The sequence below is a fragment of the Typopeltis vanoorti genome, chromosome 20, assembly GCF_054136105.1.
Source record: "Typopeltis vanoorti isolate ZY-2024b chromosome 20, IOZ_Tvanoo_1.0, whole genome shotgun sequence".
NCBI classification, from domain to species: Eukaryota; Metazoa; Arthropoda; class Arachnida; order Uropygi; family Thelyphonidae; genus Typopeltis; species Typopeltis vanoorti.
Window position 1 is genome coordinate 34,688,321 of NC_143568.1, and position 16,166 is coordinate 34,704,486.

General features: G+C 35.3%; 1 protein-coding gene across 4 annotated transcripts in view; it reads left to right on the forward strand.

Moving 5' to 3' along the window:
- The window catches only part of Pxn (Peroxidasin), a 479,183-nt gene that overhangs the window by 243,326 nt on the left and 219,691 nt on the right, over positions 1–16,166 (forward strand). For all 4 annotated transcript variants that reach the window (XR_016550040.1, XM_090409901.1, XM_090409902.1 and 1 more), the window contains 2 exons: positions 1,015–1,184; positions 15,808–16,077. Coding sequence is in view for 3 of the 4 variants with exons in the window: in XM_090409901.1 (XP_090266027.1) it covers positions 1,015–1,184; positions 15,808–16,077 (440 nt within the window). In the remaining variant the exon portion in view is untranslated. The remainder of the gene's footprint in view (positions 1–1,014; positions 1,185–15,807; positions 16,078–16,166) is intronic.

Below are 16,166 nucleotides of genomic sequence, written 5' to 3' on the forward strand. Positions count from 1 at the left end.
AATTTTTTGTTCATAGGAGATTATGGATGTTTCCAGATCATGGAGTCTTGTTTTCTCTCTGAGGTAAAATGATGAACCCACTAAAGGAAGCAAGGAAATCCTCACCTTTTTTTGCTGTATCATAAGAGTTTCTCCAAAAATTCCCATGCATGTTGCCTTGTGCTCCTCTAACAATTGTTGGGGGATCCAGTGGCAGCACACCCTTTCAAAAGCCAAGAATAATGCACATACAGTGGACTTACTCGAGTTCACCATTTGTGCCATTTCATACAGTTTCACTAACCAGTCTTCAAGAAAGATGCTCTTAATGTGCAAAATGTTGTCTTTGTCTTACTTGATGAAGGCCTGTCTACCCAATGTCGATCTTCAATGTCACCACAGCCTGCTTTAAATTGATTGCAGAAAAAAAACACACATGCTTCTTTGAAATCACCTTTTTACTATACACAGCAACCAGTTCACAGTGAATGTCACTTGGTGAAGCTCCTTTTGCTTGCAAAAATGAATAACTTCACAGACACCTGTTTTGAACCACATTCGCATGGTAGCTGCCATCTTGCAACTGAAATTAGCTGTGAGGTGACTGTAGTTCCACAATGAAATGGCAGTCTTTTTGAATATTATTAACTGGTCTAGTTGTCCATTGTGTTTTTATCCCATTTCCTTTTATCATTATTAAGAAAAATATGTTTTACCTTACTTTTTGGAAACTACTTTTATTAAACATTTCCATGTAAATATTGTTTTGTAGTTTGTCTACAAAACAGTAATGAATGTTTTTTTAATATGAAAAATTTATTTTCTTAATATATATAGTAAAAGGACAGTTTTTTCTATTCTTTGTGTAATTAGTTGTGAAGCTCTGTCATTCTTCATGTGTTTATTTTGTTTTTTTTCTGATTAGTAATGCATGCATGGTATGCAGACCAATGTATTATGCTGTATTATACATAAAGTACTTGTGTGAATTTGTATCCAAATATTAAATATCTAATTATCTAAATCCTTCAATAGCAATGAAATATCTCCAGAGGAAGCCAGCAGATATAGTGTTTTAAGTGATGGAACTTTGATGATAACAGAGGCTCAAGATCTGGATGAGGGTGTTTATGAATGCATGGCCAAGAATCTTGCTGGAGAAGTAAAATCGAGAGCTGCAAAAATGCATTATTCTGCTGATGATGGTAAAAAAATAAATCATTAGCTTTTAATACAGATAAGCCTAAATTATGAATGTTCTGAGATGCAGGATTGCTGAAAAAAAAATTAAAAAATTTTTTGCTTTCAAGTGAGTCTACTTTGGACAAATTATGAACTTAAAATTGCCTTATCACCTTCTCTTAGTTTTCATATAATAAGATCTTGCTTACCCTATGCTGCAATTTTTTATTAAGTTTATAATACGAAGCTAAACAAATATCTAATTGTCTCTTGAATTTTCCGGAGCGCTCCATTGAGAGATCATTATCCATAAAATAACATTCTTGCCAAGTCCATTTCTTCTGCTAATTTCTTTAAGCTGAATTCATTAACGGATTCATCACAATCAGAATCTTCGGCAGATCTTTCCCCGCTATTTGGTTCGATGTCATCTATTAATTGTACCAGTTCATCCTCATTTAAATCTGTTTCCCCATAAATTAATTCGCTAATTTCGTTTTCAACCATATTGCAAATATTGCAAAAACCTTTTAAGTGGCAATTACTATAAAAATATTTTTTTTACATAAAAAAAAGCATTACATATTGTATGTAACTCGCCAAAAAATAAAATGCTTAGCTTGAGATTTTTAATGTACTTTCCTGGCAGAAAACAAAGATAATTTTCATCAATAAGCACTTTATACGATAAACAATTGATGTACATGCATGCTAAAGGGTATCTCCCCTAATATAAATTCGCCACTTATAACTACATGTGCGATACAAGCAGACGCAATTTAACGAAGATAAACTTTGATTTTTAAGTCGCGTGTTGAAAAATATATGAAAAGATAAAAGGTTACTACAATTTGTAGACCGTCTTATAAAACCGTGTTGTATAACTACCACATTCAACAAGGGCTACTACAATTTGTAGACTGTGTTATATCGAAACTGCGTTGTAAAAGTACCGCATTATACGAGAGTTACCTGTACTTCTTAACATAGCAGCACGCTGATGTGCAGCCTTTCAACACTAGCAATATGCCATCTAAACTTCAGTCTACTATCAACCATCACTCTCAAATCTCTAATCTCATTCACTTCCTGCAGTACGGCACCATCAATATAGTACACAGCCTTATATGTCTACACTCCAAAATGCAACACCTTGCCCTTATTGATATTGAAACTGCAACCCTACTCTTTTGTCCAAGTAAAAAGTCTATTCAAATCCTTCTGAAGGGAATTAACATCAGCAGTGTTACTTATAATTATTCCTAAATTTGCATCATCAGCAAACAACTGAAGATCTGCAGTCAGTCCACATGATATATCATTTACAAATCAGTTAAACAGCAAGCACCCAAGAACAGAACCCTAGAGCACACCACTGGTTACCTTCCTTTTTTGAGAGACTGCTCCATCATACACAACCTGCTGGTATTGTTCAGAGAACTAATCTCTGATCCACCTAACTAATATACTATATATTCCCATCCTCTGCAGCTTGTACAGCAACTTATGTGATAATCTATCAAACGCTTTTGCAAAGTCTAAGAATATCACTGTATATGATTCTTGCTTATCTAACACACTCATTCACGTTATCATAAAATGCAAGTAAATTACTAGAACAGGTCCTTTGGAAATCCATGCTGACCATCATAAAGAATGCTATTATCATCAACCCAATTCTGTATTCTATTCCTTACCAATCTCCCAAAACACTCTGACCACAACTGCAGTTATACAGACTGGTCTATAGTTGGAGACTTCTGTCTTAGAACTATGCTTGTGGAGTGGTACTATTTTGTCCTCTTAGAACGCTACCCACTGCAAGACTTTTACTAAATAACCAGGTCAGGGGCATAGCCAACTGTGGTGCACATTCCTTAAGAATATGTGGTGATATGTCATCCATTCCCACAGCCTTATTCACATCTAATCCAACCAACATCTTATATACCTCTGTTTCTTTCACTTCCAATTCTCCTAATACTTGCCTCTCTTCTATATATTCCACCACATCATTTACAACAGTATGATATATGCAGATAAAATGCTCATTCAATAATTCCACTATATTTTTGGCAGCTGTTAGTCTGCTGCCATGACTATCTGCTATAATTATTCTTCCTCTTGCTTGCCATGTAGTCGAAAAATTGCCTTGAGTCAACCTTGTCTGACCAGCCAGTCTCCTTTCACACTGCACCTTTTCTTTCTTTACCATGCTCTTCACCTTTCTAGCCTGCACTTTATACTCTTCATGGGTCCAATCACCACCAACTGCCTTGTACCTCCTCCATAACGTTTTCTTTTCCAGCACAGCAAGCTTAATTTCACTCCTGCTCTATTTATTCACTTAACCTTTTCTATGATCATATATTGCTTTCGTTAGATACTGCCTTGTGAGTTTCCATGCTTTGTCAACATCTTTTCCACTCAGCTCATCTACCCAGTGTATTGATGCTAACTGACTACAGAGCTTCCTATAATCACCTGCTTTATACTTCCACATGTATCCATTTTTGGCAGTGACCTTTTTTTTTTGTTTCATCACTTCCCAAACAAGTACCTCATGATCACTCTCTCACCAACTGGTGGCAGTGTCAACACCTCATTAACAACTACATCTTGTGAAGTTATCACCAAAACATTCAGGCCTCTAGTTGCTTCAATCACTTTCTGTTTGAGATACTTCTCTCAGAAATTCCATAAATTCACTCTCCTTGTTCCCATGCACTATTTTCTCCTTCCAGTCTATATTCTGTAATTAGTCTAGAATCAGGATCACCTGCTTTTTACATGCCCAACTAATTTGCCTAAACATTTCACAATCAATGTTCTCTGCATTCCCTGCCCTATAACATCATCCTATCTGATATACTAACCTGTTTATTTTAACTTCACACTGCACTTTGGCCATACACTATCAACTTCCATACTTTGTGGACACAAGTCCTCTGCAAACATTAACAGTATCCCCCCCCCTCCACTTTTCACATTTCTATCCTTCAGGAAAATTATATATCCTTTAGTTCTATTCCTGATATCACATGCTCCTCAGACAATCAAATTTCACTTATTCTAATTATTTTTAGGCATATCATCTCAATGCAACAAACTCAGCTCTCTCTTGTTTCAAATGCCCCTTACATTTGTGTATAAACATAACAATCACTGTGTTTGAGGCCATTCTACCCACACCAGCATTCTCTATTCTAGCTGCTATACAACACCTCTCTCTTTAATCTGACCACTCTCATTTCCCTGATCCTAATTCTGATTTCCATTCCTACCTGTCTATTCCTCACCGTACGATATGATAGTATTACATGAAAAACTTATGTCATTCCTAACTTCCTATCCACAATTTTCCTCCAAATCAATCTGTTACCTGCCAAGACTTCAACATTATCAGATCTTATATTTCTATCTTCTAAGACACTTTTTACTGTATCAATCCACTTATATTTTGGTCTTCCTCTGGGTCGTTTTGCTGCCAACCTGGCAGAGAACACTTGTTTTGCTAATCTTTCCTCACCCATTCTGTTTAAGTGACCATACCACCTGAGATTAGCTCAGCTAACATATTCCTGGATGCTAACAATATTAAGTTGTTTCCTAATATCCTCATTTTTAATATGACACTGCCACTGATGCCTTTGTTCACTTCTCTAATCTTTCTCAGGACTCTAATATCTGTGGTCTCTAGTCTTTGGTCAAGTGTTTTATTTCTAACCCAGCTCTCAGATCCATAAGTTAAAATAGTTTTGAGCACTGTCTTGTATACAGCTAATTTAATGTTTCGACTAATTTCTGACTTATTCCATATAAATTTATTCAGTTGACTTCCTACCATACCTAAGTACAGTGCAGTTGATGTTTTCAAAGCTTCTGCCTATTTTCATTGTCTCTGCCTTGTTATTGCTGACTTTCATACCAAATCTATTACAAGAATTATTCAGGGAATCTTGCAGACTTGCCTCTCTGGCTGAATCAATCAATGTTTTCTTCAGGACTTGCCACTGAATATGTTTGGTTCCTGTTCTCAAAACTCTTTCATTTTTTCTTCAATAATCTTTGTGTATTTTAGTCTACAGTTCTTATCTGAGAACTGCTCAACTTTTATTCGCTTTAAACATTCTTACATGTTTTTCTTTTTAATATGAAACTCAAGTTTATCCCATTCAAAACTAAATGGTGATCACTTCCAATTTCCAATCCTCTGTACACTCTGGTGTCCTGCATCAGGGAGAAAATATCACTATCAACAATAACATAGTCAATGAGACTTTTTTTTATTCCTTGCCTTTTTTCTCTATGTGAATTTGTGCACATTTTTATGTTGGTACATTGTGTTAGTAATAACCAGTCCATGTCCTGGGCAGAAATCCAACAGGTATTTGCCATTTTTATTAGCTTTGCTCTTTTCTCCAAATTTTTCCAATTATTTTTGTAATTAGTTGACCCAAATATATACATACAACTCTCTACTTGATCTGAGGTATTTCCTCTGATCTTACTATTTTTTATTAGGTATTTTCCCTTTTTCTCTTGTTACCAGCATGTTTTTTTTTTAAGTTGAAATTAAATCCATATGTTTCACTTAGTTTCAGCATCTCTTCTAGTATGTTTTGAAGAATTTTTTTATTTTCAGCCAGCAGTACCATATAGTCAGCATATCTTAAGTTGTTTACATTTCTGCTCATTGCTGGAATATATTTTCAGTATAGAGGGTTAAACAATATATGAAAAAGAACACAGCCTTGTCTGACACCCTCCGAGGTTTCTAATGATATTTTTACTGAAGCAGTTTGCTTCCAATATAAAATTGTGAATAATTTGGTATCTTTACCATCTACTCCTAATTTTTTGATGCATTCATTAATTGTTCATGTTGTATATTGTCAAAGGCCTCTGTGTAGTCAATAAAACATAAGTAGACTTCTTTCTGCTTCTCCAGATATCTTTGTATATTAATTCTAATGCTGAAGAGTCCTTCTCTAGTACCTTTATTTTCCTGAAAATCCGATTGTGTTTTCTGATTTTGCTATCTGACTGATTGTTCTGTACTCTTTGCATTTGATTGTCTTAGATTTTTTAGGTATTGGTAGGAATATTGAGTGCTTAAAATTCCTTCTACTTGCCACATATCTAAAAAAAAAAAAAAAAAAAAAAAAAAAAAAAATCTAGGATTTTTCTTTGCCTGATTTGCCAATTTCTGTTTATACTCTACTTTTGTTTTCTTTACTGAGTCATTCTCCTGGCTTCTTTATACTCTTCACATAACTGATTACCATTATTCATCTTGTACTTCCTCCAAAGTACTTTCTTTTTCCAGATTTCATGCTTAAGCTCTGCATTCATCCATTTTACACCTATCTTATCCAGCCTTTTGCCTTCAGAATACATTCACACATTGATGCTATTATGTATTTTGTCAGTTCCCATGTACCATTTATTTCCTTACCGCACAACTCCTCCTTCCATGTTGAAAGTTTATTTTTCACTTGGTTACACTATAATAAATTTAGTTTAATCCTTTATCCCAGTGTGAACAAACAAAGTTTGTGCCTGAAAGTATCTTCAGGACTGGGGTAAGGTGGTACAACACTGGGAAACTCGTTGCAAAGGTGGAGCAAGCTCACAACACTCCTATCTCAGTATCTCCCATAATGCAAAACACATCTCCTTGCGGATATGTATAATGTTATGCATTAAGGGGAGGGCAACTACCCAGACTAGTTTCGACCTTTATTGAGGTCTCTTCAGTGGGAGCTAGGCCTGAGTGGAGATACCAGGCAGAAGCATTAGCAAGGTCATCTCTACCTATAGGAGTTGCCAAACGGTGTGCCACCTTTTTATTAAATTACTCTGGCTCCCACTGAAGAGACCTCAACAAAGGTCGAAACTAGTCTGGGTAGTGACCCTCCCCTTAATGCATAACATTATACATCTCTACAAGGAGATGTGTTTTGCATTATGGGAGATACTGAGATAGGAGTATTGTGAGCTTGCTCCACCTTTGCAACGAGTTTCCCGGTGTTGTACCACCTTACTCCAGTCCTGAAGATACTTTCAGGTGCAAACTTTGTTGGCTCCTCCTTCCATGTTACAGCTGGTGATTATGACAAGCTAAGCTTGTCATAATCACCAGCCTTATAATTCCACATATATCCTTTTCTCACAAAAGTCTGCATATGACTAGCTATAACACAGATGATCACTTCATGATCACTTTCACCAAATGGAGGAAAGTGTGATACCTCTCTCTCACAATTACATCCTCTGATGAAATGATCAGATCTAGAATTCTTGATCCTCGCATGCCCTCCCTTACATGCTGCCTGGGATAGTTCTTTCTCAAGAACAAACTCGAGAAATTCATTTCCCTTATTCCCAAATGCTATCTCTTCATTCCAATCTATACTGCCATAATTAAAATCACTCATAATAATTACCATTCCTTTGTTCACTAATCCAAGTTGTTTATGCATTTCTTCATCACCCCTCCTCCACATTCCCAGCCCTATAGCAACATCCAACTAAATGTCTTCCTGTCAACCCCCACGTTACATCACATTGCCTCATAACCATTACCACTATTTCCCCCTTTCATGTCTACCTTATGTGTACTTAATTCTTAATTCCCCTGTTATCATCATCAGCACTCCCCCCCCCCTCCCTTCTTGCCCTTTCTATCCTTGTGAAAAATACTGTATCCTTCAGTTTTTTCTATTTCCGTTAAAGATATCATCTTCGTTCAACCATGTGATATGATATGAGAGGTGATATGATTGAGACTTTTAAACTGTTGAGAGGTGGTTACAGGGTTGACACTGGGGAGTTCTTTCGCTTGGTTGAACAGCGGGAAGGAGTGATGACAAGAGGCCATCCCTGGAAGTTATGAAAGGAAACTGTGAGCAAGAGGGTAAGGAGTGGTTTCTTTGTGTGGAGGGTGGTTGAGCCGTGGAATGCATTGCCTGATGGAGTGGTGGGAGCGAGAACGGTCAGTGAGTTTAAAGAGTGGTATGATAGACTTTGTGTTTCTCAGGGGGGGGGGGGGGGGGGTCCTCCCCTCGATGAGTCTTGACGGACTTTATGTCTTATGAAGGACCTCCCTCGATGAGTCTTTTGACTCCTTGGAGGCCTGAATAATAATAATAATAATGTTTCACTTATTCCAATGATTTTTGGGGTGAATAAAGTTGATCACTGAAACTATTTCATTTCCCTTATTTCTGATACTTCTGGCATTTGTAAACAGAGCAGTTCATTTTTAGGTCCATAGCCAGTCCTATCCAAGCTATGTGTTGGTTGTGATTTCCCCACCACAACTGTCCAATCACCTTTATCACCATTTACCATGTATATCTGCTCAGTCTCAACTTCCCCACTCACATCGCATTATACTCCATCTTCATACACACATTCACTGCCGCTGTCAACATCCTCTCTCCTTATGTCATGTTTTCCTGTCCATCCGAGCTTCCCTAATTTCCCTGTTCCTCTTGCATTCCTGTTCTTTCTTCATCTCTCACGCTACTACCGTTTCTACTGATAAGCACTTCTGTCTCTTCAGTACCACTCTCCTGATTTTTCCCTTCATCTCTTTCTTCTGATCTCTTGCACACATCACACACTGTATTCCATCCAGCCATTCTCCAGTACACTTACTCCAAAGCCATTTAAATGCAACCCAATCATGCCTGTATAATTTTATTCTTCCCTCAAACACATGCCATACATCCACAAACTGCACTCCCTTCTCCTCACGCAGACTCTGCTAGCATGCACCTTTGTCTTCACTTGATTTTAGAGTCATTTTGGCATGCCTGCTCTGCAACCAATCTGATTACATTTAGGTATGAGTGACTAAAAATAGCCTTCCCTTTGTGAGTCCTTGAACTCTTTGGGGAAAGTTTTTGCAAAAGCCACAATAGTAATATATTTAAGAGAATATTAATCTTAAACTGCTCTGAATAGAATCTATATGGATCATATTATGAAAGAAAGTGGGCATTAATAAATAAATATAAATAATAAATACTTAATAAAAATTCCAGCATAAGTATGCAGGATTCTCTAAATAAGTTAAATATCTGCTTATTAAAGGTCTGAAGTGTCTTGGAAATGTTCCATGTTTCATCTCTAGAGTTGGATTTCTGGACTATGTAAAAAATAAATTTAAAAAACTACAAAATTATAATAATTAATTTTAAAAAATAAAAAAATCCTTAGCCCACTCACACTACTAATGCATTGTAGGCTTACCTTTTGTGAATAGAAACCACATAAAAACAAAGTAAAACATTTTAGATGTTTAGGCTGAGTTTTAGTGAAGCTCAGCAGGAAGTCAGCTGAATAATTTTATGAAAGAAGTTGGCAGTGTTAACATTAGGATTGTGTTAACAGAGCTAATCCCAGGCAGTATGGTCACTTAAACAGAATGAGAGAAGAAAGATTAGTAAACAAGCCTTTTTAGGATGGCAAAAGGCTGAAACATAATACCTGATCGTGTTGGAGTCTTGACAGATGACAAATTAATTCAGAGGAAAATTGTTGAATGAAATTTAGTAATGATGTAATCTTTTCATGTAGTACTGCTATATCTTGTGCATCCCTTGAGGGATACATATTAGGAATTTGATGATTGTTCGAAATTTTGCATAACTTTTTTTTTTAAATCACAAAATATAAATCGTAAACTTTTATTTTTTAAATCACAAAAGTTAAATCGTAAAATATCTGCTATTTAGCAATACCAGATTTAAAAAAAAAAAAAAAATCTGGTATTGCTAAATAGCAGATATTTTACAGATGAATAGCATTATCATCATTAAACAGAAGCTGGAAGGAACAATGAGATGGTCAGTAGGTTCATCACCAGTACAAATCATATACAAGAAGGGTGACCAACATGGTAAGGAAGGCGAAATCAGATATAGTGGAAATTAGTTAAACAGACCAAATGAAATCTCCAAGATTTCTTTAGTCATATGCTGATCCAAAGGAAGAATGAAGGTAAAAGAATTACTTTAATAAATACAGATGGTAGAAGGTGAAAAAAAAAAAAAAAAAGAAATAGTTATCGAATCATCATTTTGCAAGGATGTATGTATATATCACCCAAGGTGGAGATAGCATGTTTGCTGATATGTGGGTGGGGAGAGGACTGATGCAAGAAGAGAAATTGATGAAATGAAAGTGCTCAGGAAATTAAGAAATATCAATGAATATATAGCTATGGAACTAGATTTGGATATTGGTTCATATGTAATGAGAATGTGCAAAAGAATTGGGATTTCCTTCTTACCTGGGTCGAGTCAGCTTAGGGAAGGTTCCAGTGTAATGGAAAGAGGGCAAATAGTTTTGTTTTATGGAGAAAGTTCCAAGACAGAGAAAGCACATTATAGACCATTTTATTCTGTAGCTCAGAATTGATGATTAAGAGGGAAAAGCTGGTTAAAGCAAACTTCTGGAATGGATGGATAGGAAGGAATATGATACTCTTTGGGAGGTAAATCCTGGCTTTGAAAATGGTAGGTATTGCTTAAATAATTTGTTTGCTTATAAAAAGTGGTTAATAGTTAAACTGCATAAAGGAAATGGCTATGTTGTTATACTGCTGGACTTTTCGAAGGGATTCAATAGAATACCACACAAATCTTATGCAAATAAGCGTAAATGTGGATGATTCAAAGCTGTTGACATGGATAACAGGGTGGCTGACAGTGTAGTATGAAAAGTGTAGAATCCAGGAGAATTCAGACAACCACTCTGTAGGGGCTGTGTTTGAGGAAGAATATGCATTTGTTTTCTGATGGTGCAAACTACAGAGGGGCAACAGTTAATAAAGGTCCTAAAATGATGTAAAGATTCTGCACGATGATTTAATAGACTTTGCAGTGTTGACAAAGGATAATAGTTTGTTAATTTAATGTGGTAAAATGTAAGTTATGCAATTCTGAATGAAAAATATTACAAGCTTTAATATTATATATTGACAGAACTGGATTGCAGGAAAATGATGAGGGATAGGAAATTTGGGATAATGATGATGGACAGGGAGTTGAGGTTTAAAATACTATTTTACCTACTTTTGTAATATCCCTAAATGTCCTATTGTCCAATTCTTCAACATCCAAGTGATTATTTGAGGAATATTTTGACAAATAGAAACATATAGGTTATTATCCCTCAGTTATCCAAGGCTTTTATACAGAGATCTTCTTAACTATATCGTGTAGATTCATTTTGGTTTCTTGGAATACTTCCTGTGAGGATAGATAGATGGAGTGTGTGTAAGAAAGTTTAGAGTGCAGAGATAGAAAAAGGATCATGATGGAACATGAGTTACTGAAGAGATTCTGTAGGATTGATGATGCAGAAGAAAGTTTTCAATAATCCATGTGTTAAATGTTTTCAATACATGACTAAGATATGATAATACGAAGCGCAGTCTGAAATTTCTGTAACTTGTTAATATAACACTGCATTTTTATCCCAAGGCAAGTATTTTTGCCATTGTTGGAAATATTGCTGGCAACGTTTTTTTTTTTTTTTTAGATTTACTTTCAGCACCACCTGCAGTTAAGTCTGGATCTCTGAAGTAGTCCTAAAATCACCATTTTTTTTGAGCTGCAGTTTCATTTGGAGAGGGGGGGGGAGGAAACACAAATCAAAGGGAACTAGTTCTTGGTGCAGGATTTTATAGCTGTGTTGTTCTTGGACAAAAACTGTTGTTCAAATGTTGTGTACGCTGAGGTAATGTTGTTATGAGCCAATAAATTCTCCGCTGTTTTTGGCAAATATCTTCCATAAAATGTTCTTAAAGACATAAAAATAATGCTTTTGGTTAATAGCTTGGCCTTTTGGGACAACTGATTTACAACTCCTTCACACTACTCAGCTGAATTGATGTTTGTAAACCCAGAAAATAAGTTCATCTTTCTCATTGCCCTTTTCCCAAATGCTATTTGCAACATTTCAGAGGTCTCTGAAGTAGTTTAATCAAGATTATAACAAGATTTTGCTTTTTTACATCACTTGTTTCAAAAAATCAGAAGACATCCCAGTATTAACAGTCCCTCACTTAAATAAGGTTTATTTATATGAAAAACTGAACTATAATATTCAATGGACACTAATTCCATAGAATTCAGCAGTACAGTGGTATCTTGCTAATCTGAACCTCTTTAGTCCGAACCCTCGAGTAATCCGAACTGCGGTTTGAAAGAAAAAAAGTTTTATTTATTACGTATTATTATTTTGTGTAATATTATTTTTATTTAATAATTATTATTTTAACTATTATTATTTATTTTATTATTATTACAGTACAGTATAACTACGGTGATACACAAAAAGAGGAAATTCAAAACGTGCATAATTTGGTTAAAAATATAAATCCAGATATTGAATTTTCACAAACAGATGTTAAGGAATGGATTACAGGTCGAACTGAAAGTGAATTCGAAATCAAATCAGATGCTGAGATTATAAATATGATGCCACAGAATGAATTAGAAGACGATGATGACGATAAAGAACTCGAAGAAGAAAAAAAAAGTAAAACATGAAGACGCAGCTGACAGTTTTAATGTGTATAGAATGGGCTAAGCGGAATGATACGCCATTCCACGAAATTTTATTGCTAATGCAGCTCCGAGAAGAAGCATTCGAAAAAAGTTTAGCTTCCAAGAAGCAAAAGAAAATCGGCAACATTTTTACAAAGAAATAATAATAATAATAAAAAAACTTTTTTGTGTTGTGTACAAGAAAATGCTATTTTTTTGCGCAAATTAAGTTATGTACTGAACTATGAAATTTTATTAAATCAGAATCCTCAACAATATAGGTACATACAAACTAAATTTTTTACTAAAATAAACTTGTGTACTGTATTATTTTTTAAGTTACAGTACAGTATAGTAGCTTTTTTTATATCAATTACTTCATTTATTACAGAATTAAATTGATGTACCATTAGAATCTGATTATTTTTGTCTTAAACACTAGTTATTGTTGTCTCTTGGGGGAAAATTCTCTAATAGGAACTTTTCGCTAATCTGAATGAGCATGGTTTTTATTAGTTCGGATTAGCGAGATACCACTGTACTTATAAGTGGCAAGTTGAAACTAAATGCTTCCTGCAAAAATTGCTCTCATTTGTCCCCATTTTTTCTCTATATTAGAAAAAATTTACATATAACTTAGGCTATTCTGACCAATATAGCAGACAATGCGTATCTGCATTGTCAATTATATCTGTAAACTGTGTGTTCTTCTGGCTGGTTTACCTGTTTTGCACAATGAAAAAACAAAGTTTTCAGTAGGAAAAACCTGGCTACCTCCATATGAAACCATCTGACTCACCTGCAGTTGATAATCCCTGATAAAGGTTCTCTGCATCATTCTTCAGGAAATTGAACTATATAATAGTCATGTTACTTGCCTCAGAAATCAGTCTCTTTTTTATGTTGTCATGCTCAAAAAAGAGAAAACTAGCTTTTCTAGGATTATGATGGAGTGTTATATATCTCCATCTCTGTGCTAGAAAAGCACATAGATGAAGATTAATTTGTAAGTTTTCTGTTTGCAAGGGGATCAACTAAAGGGTAGATGTGTTCTCACAGCTGAACTGTGGAGGTACTCCAAGGAGAGAAATGATTAAGATGCTCTGATATTGTCAAGTTCATCAGTAACAATTGATGAATGTAAGACAATATCCATATTCTTCAGGATAATAATCAGTCCTTTGGGATCTTGGACAATTCCCAAATAAGCTTTTGCAGCTTCTGTGAGAATTACTTCAAAGAGGTGGTGGTTGTTGTTGTTGCTGAAGTTGTCATTAACTGTTCCATCCTGAACATAACTGAATGTGAATAAATCTTAAATTTGGACTACTACTTTTCTCTCAACTTGTTTAACATTCTTTCAGCATTCTTTTTTTGCTCTGCTGTGTATGTGTGTTCTCTTATTTATTTAGCGATATATAGCAGGGTGGCCACAATGTGGCTCGTGAGCCACATGCGGCTTGCGTCCACACGGCTTTTCACAATCTACCAGGAAAAAATAAACAAAAAGAGAAGAGGGGACAACAAAAAAAAGGAATAAAATAAATAAAAAAAAGAGAGAGAGTAAAACAAGGTTAACAAAAATTACTGTAATAAAAAAAAGTTTAATTTGAAACACATTAAATGAAGTTTACTTTGAACAATTAGAATAATTTTAAAGTCGAAACAATTTTAGTTGCTTATTTACTAGTAGAGGCCTTGTATCCATTTTCTTAGTAAGCTCCTTAAAATTAGGTGTCTAATTAGTCAAAGCAGTTCTTACAGGCTCCTTACAACCTCGCCATGCACACACTCTCTCACTCTCATACATCGCATCAGTCAAAGGTGGAGGCTCTTCTAAAAAATCTTACCGGAATTATTTTGGCTCCAAAATGATGCATAGTTGGCTACCCCTGATATATGCAATAGTATACACTGTGTTAAAATAAGTATTGAGATGCTCACTGTTTAAAAATAATGCTCCAAAGAGTAATATGAAACTCTCCACATTTTGATGTGGAAAGGATCAACCAGAAACTCAGTCTGTAGTGATTCAGGTTGGTAGAAGGATTCTCTGTCAAGAACTCTGATTTTGGTTTCTTCTAAATAGCTGCGCATAATCACAATTTTTTTTTACTATTTTTTACTACTGGCTTTGGATGTACTTGGAGGCCTATGATTGTCCCAACGAAGTTTGGTTGTGAGAGGTTTTTACATTGTCGTGCCATTTCTCTTAGCATGGACTCCAGCCTTTGCTTATAGAGCCTGGAAATATGAACACTGACAGATATGCAAGTCCTGAATAATGTCGTGTTTCCCATTATGGTCGTTTTACAGATGAGATTTGTCTTCTTTCACATGACAGTGTACCACATATATTGCAAGTACTGTTGTGACACAGTTGGAGGAAAAATGATATCAGAAAACTTGCAGAATCCTGAATCTCAGACTATTAAAACACTTTTGGAATGTTCAGATGTGGACCAGGCCAGTGTACCTAACAGTAGTACCTGGATTGGTAATAATAATAATGTGGGAAGAATGGTCCAAAATACATTGTTCATCATAAACTTAATGGAAAGCCTATCTAAAAAAGTGAAAGTTGGGTTCAAAGAAAGGGCTATTACACTGTTGATATCTGCAATTAGGTTTCTTTGAAATGTAGTGCTGTCCAATTAATGAACATTGGATAAATAGAATTAGTGAAGAACAAATGTTGTTTCTTATTTTTTAATTTATATCAATTTGCTTGACTGGGTAGAACAAAGTTTGTGAGAATTAAGTAATGACTATCTGGCATAGTCATTACTTATACTCTCCATTATCCTTTCTCAATTATCCATCGAGAAATGGATAATTACAGATGAGAATATGTGAGAAAAATATTTTGCACACGTTGGCTTATCACAGACTTGTATGTAAAATTTTTGCTCATTAAAAGTATGAGAATTTCTCCTTTCGGCATTCACTTTTTTAAAATGGTCTTAGACAAGTAGGACTTACTCTTAATGGGGAAGTATAAACATTATAGTTACAAGATATATTTAAAAATATCTAAATCTAGGTTGATCCTGACTGCCATTTATACATCTCTGTCCAGCCAAGCCACAGTTCACAGAGAGTCCAGCGGATCATAGTGTTCCTGTTGGAGCGACAATAGTCTTTCCTTGTAGTGCTACAGGACATCCAGTTCCAACCATTTCATGGACCCAAAATGATCATCCCTTGCTCCAGTCTGCCAAGTATCAAGTATCATCTACAGGAACTCTGACGATACAAACAGTTGAGAAAAGTGATGAAGGAACATATCGCTGTACAGCTTCTAATGATCTTGGAAGAATTGCAAGTTCTGCAAAGATTGCTGTATATGGTAGGTACATTTCTTACGTTTAATTGAAACAGATACAGAAATCACAATATCCAAGCTGGGGAAAAACTTCAGCTTGCTGAATAACATGT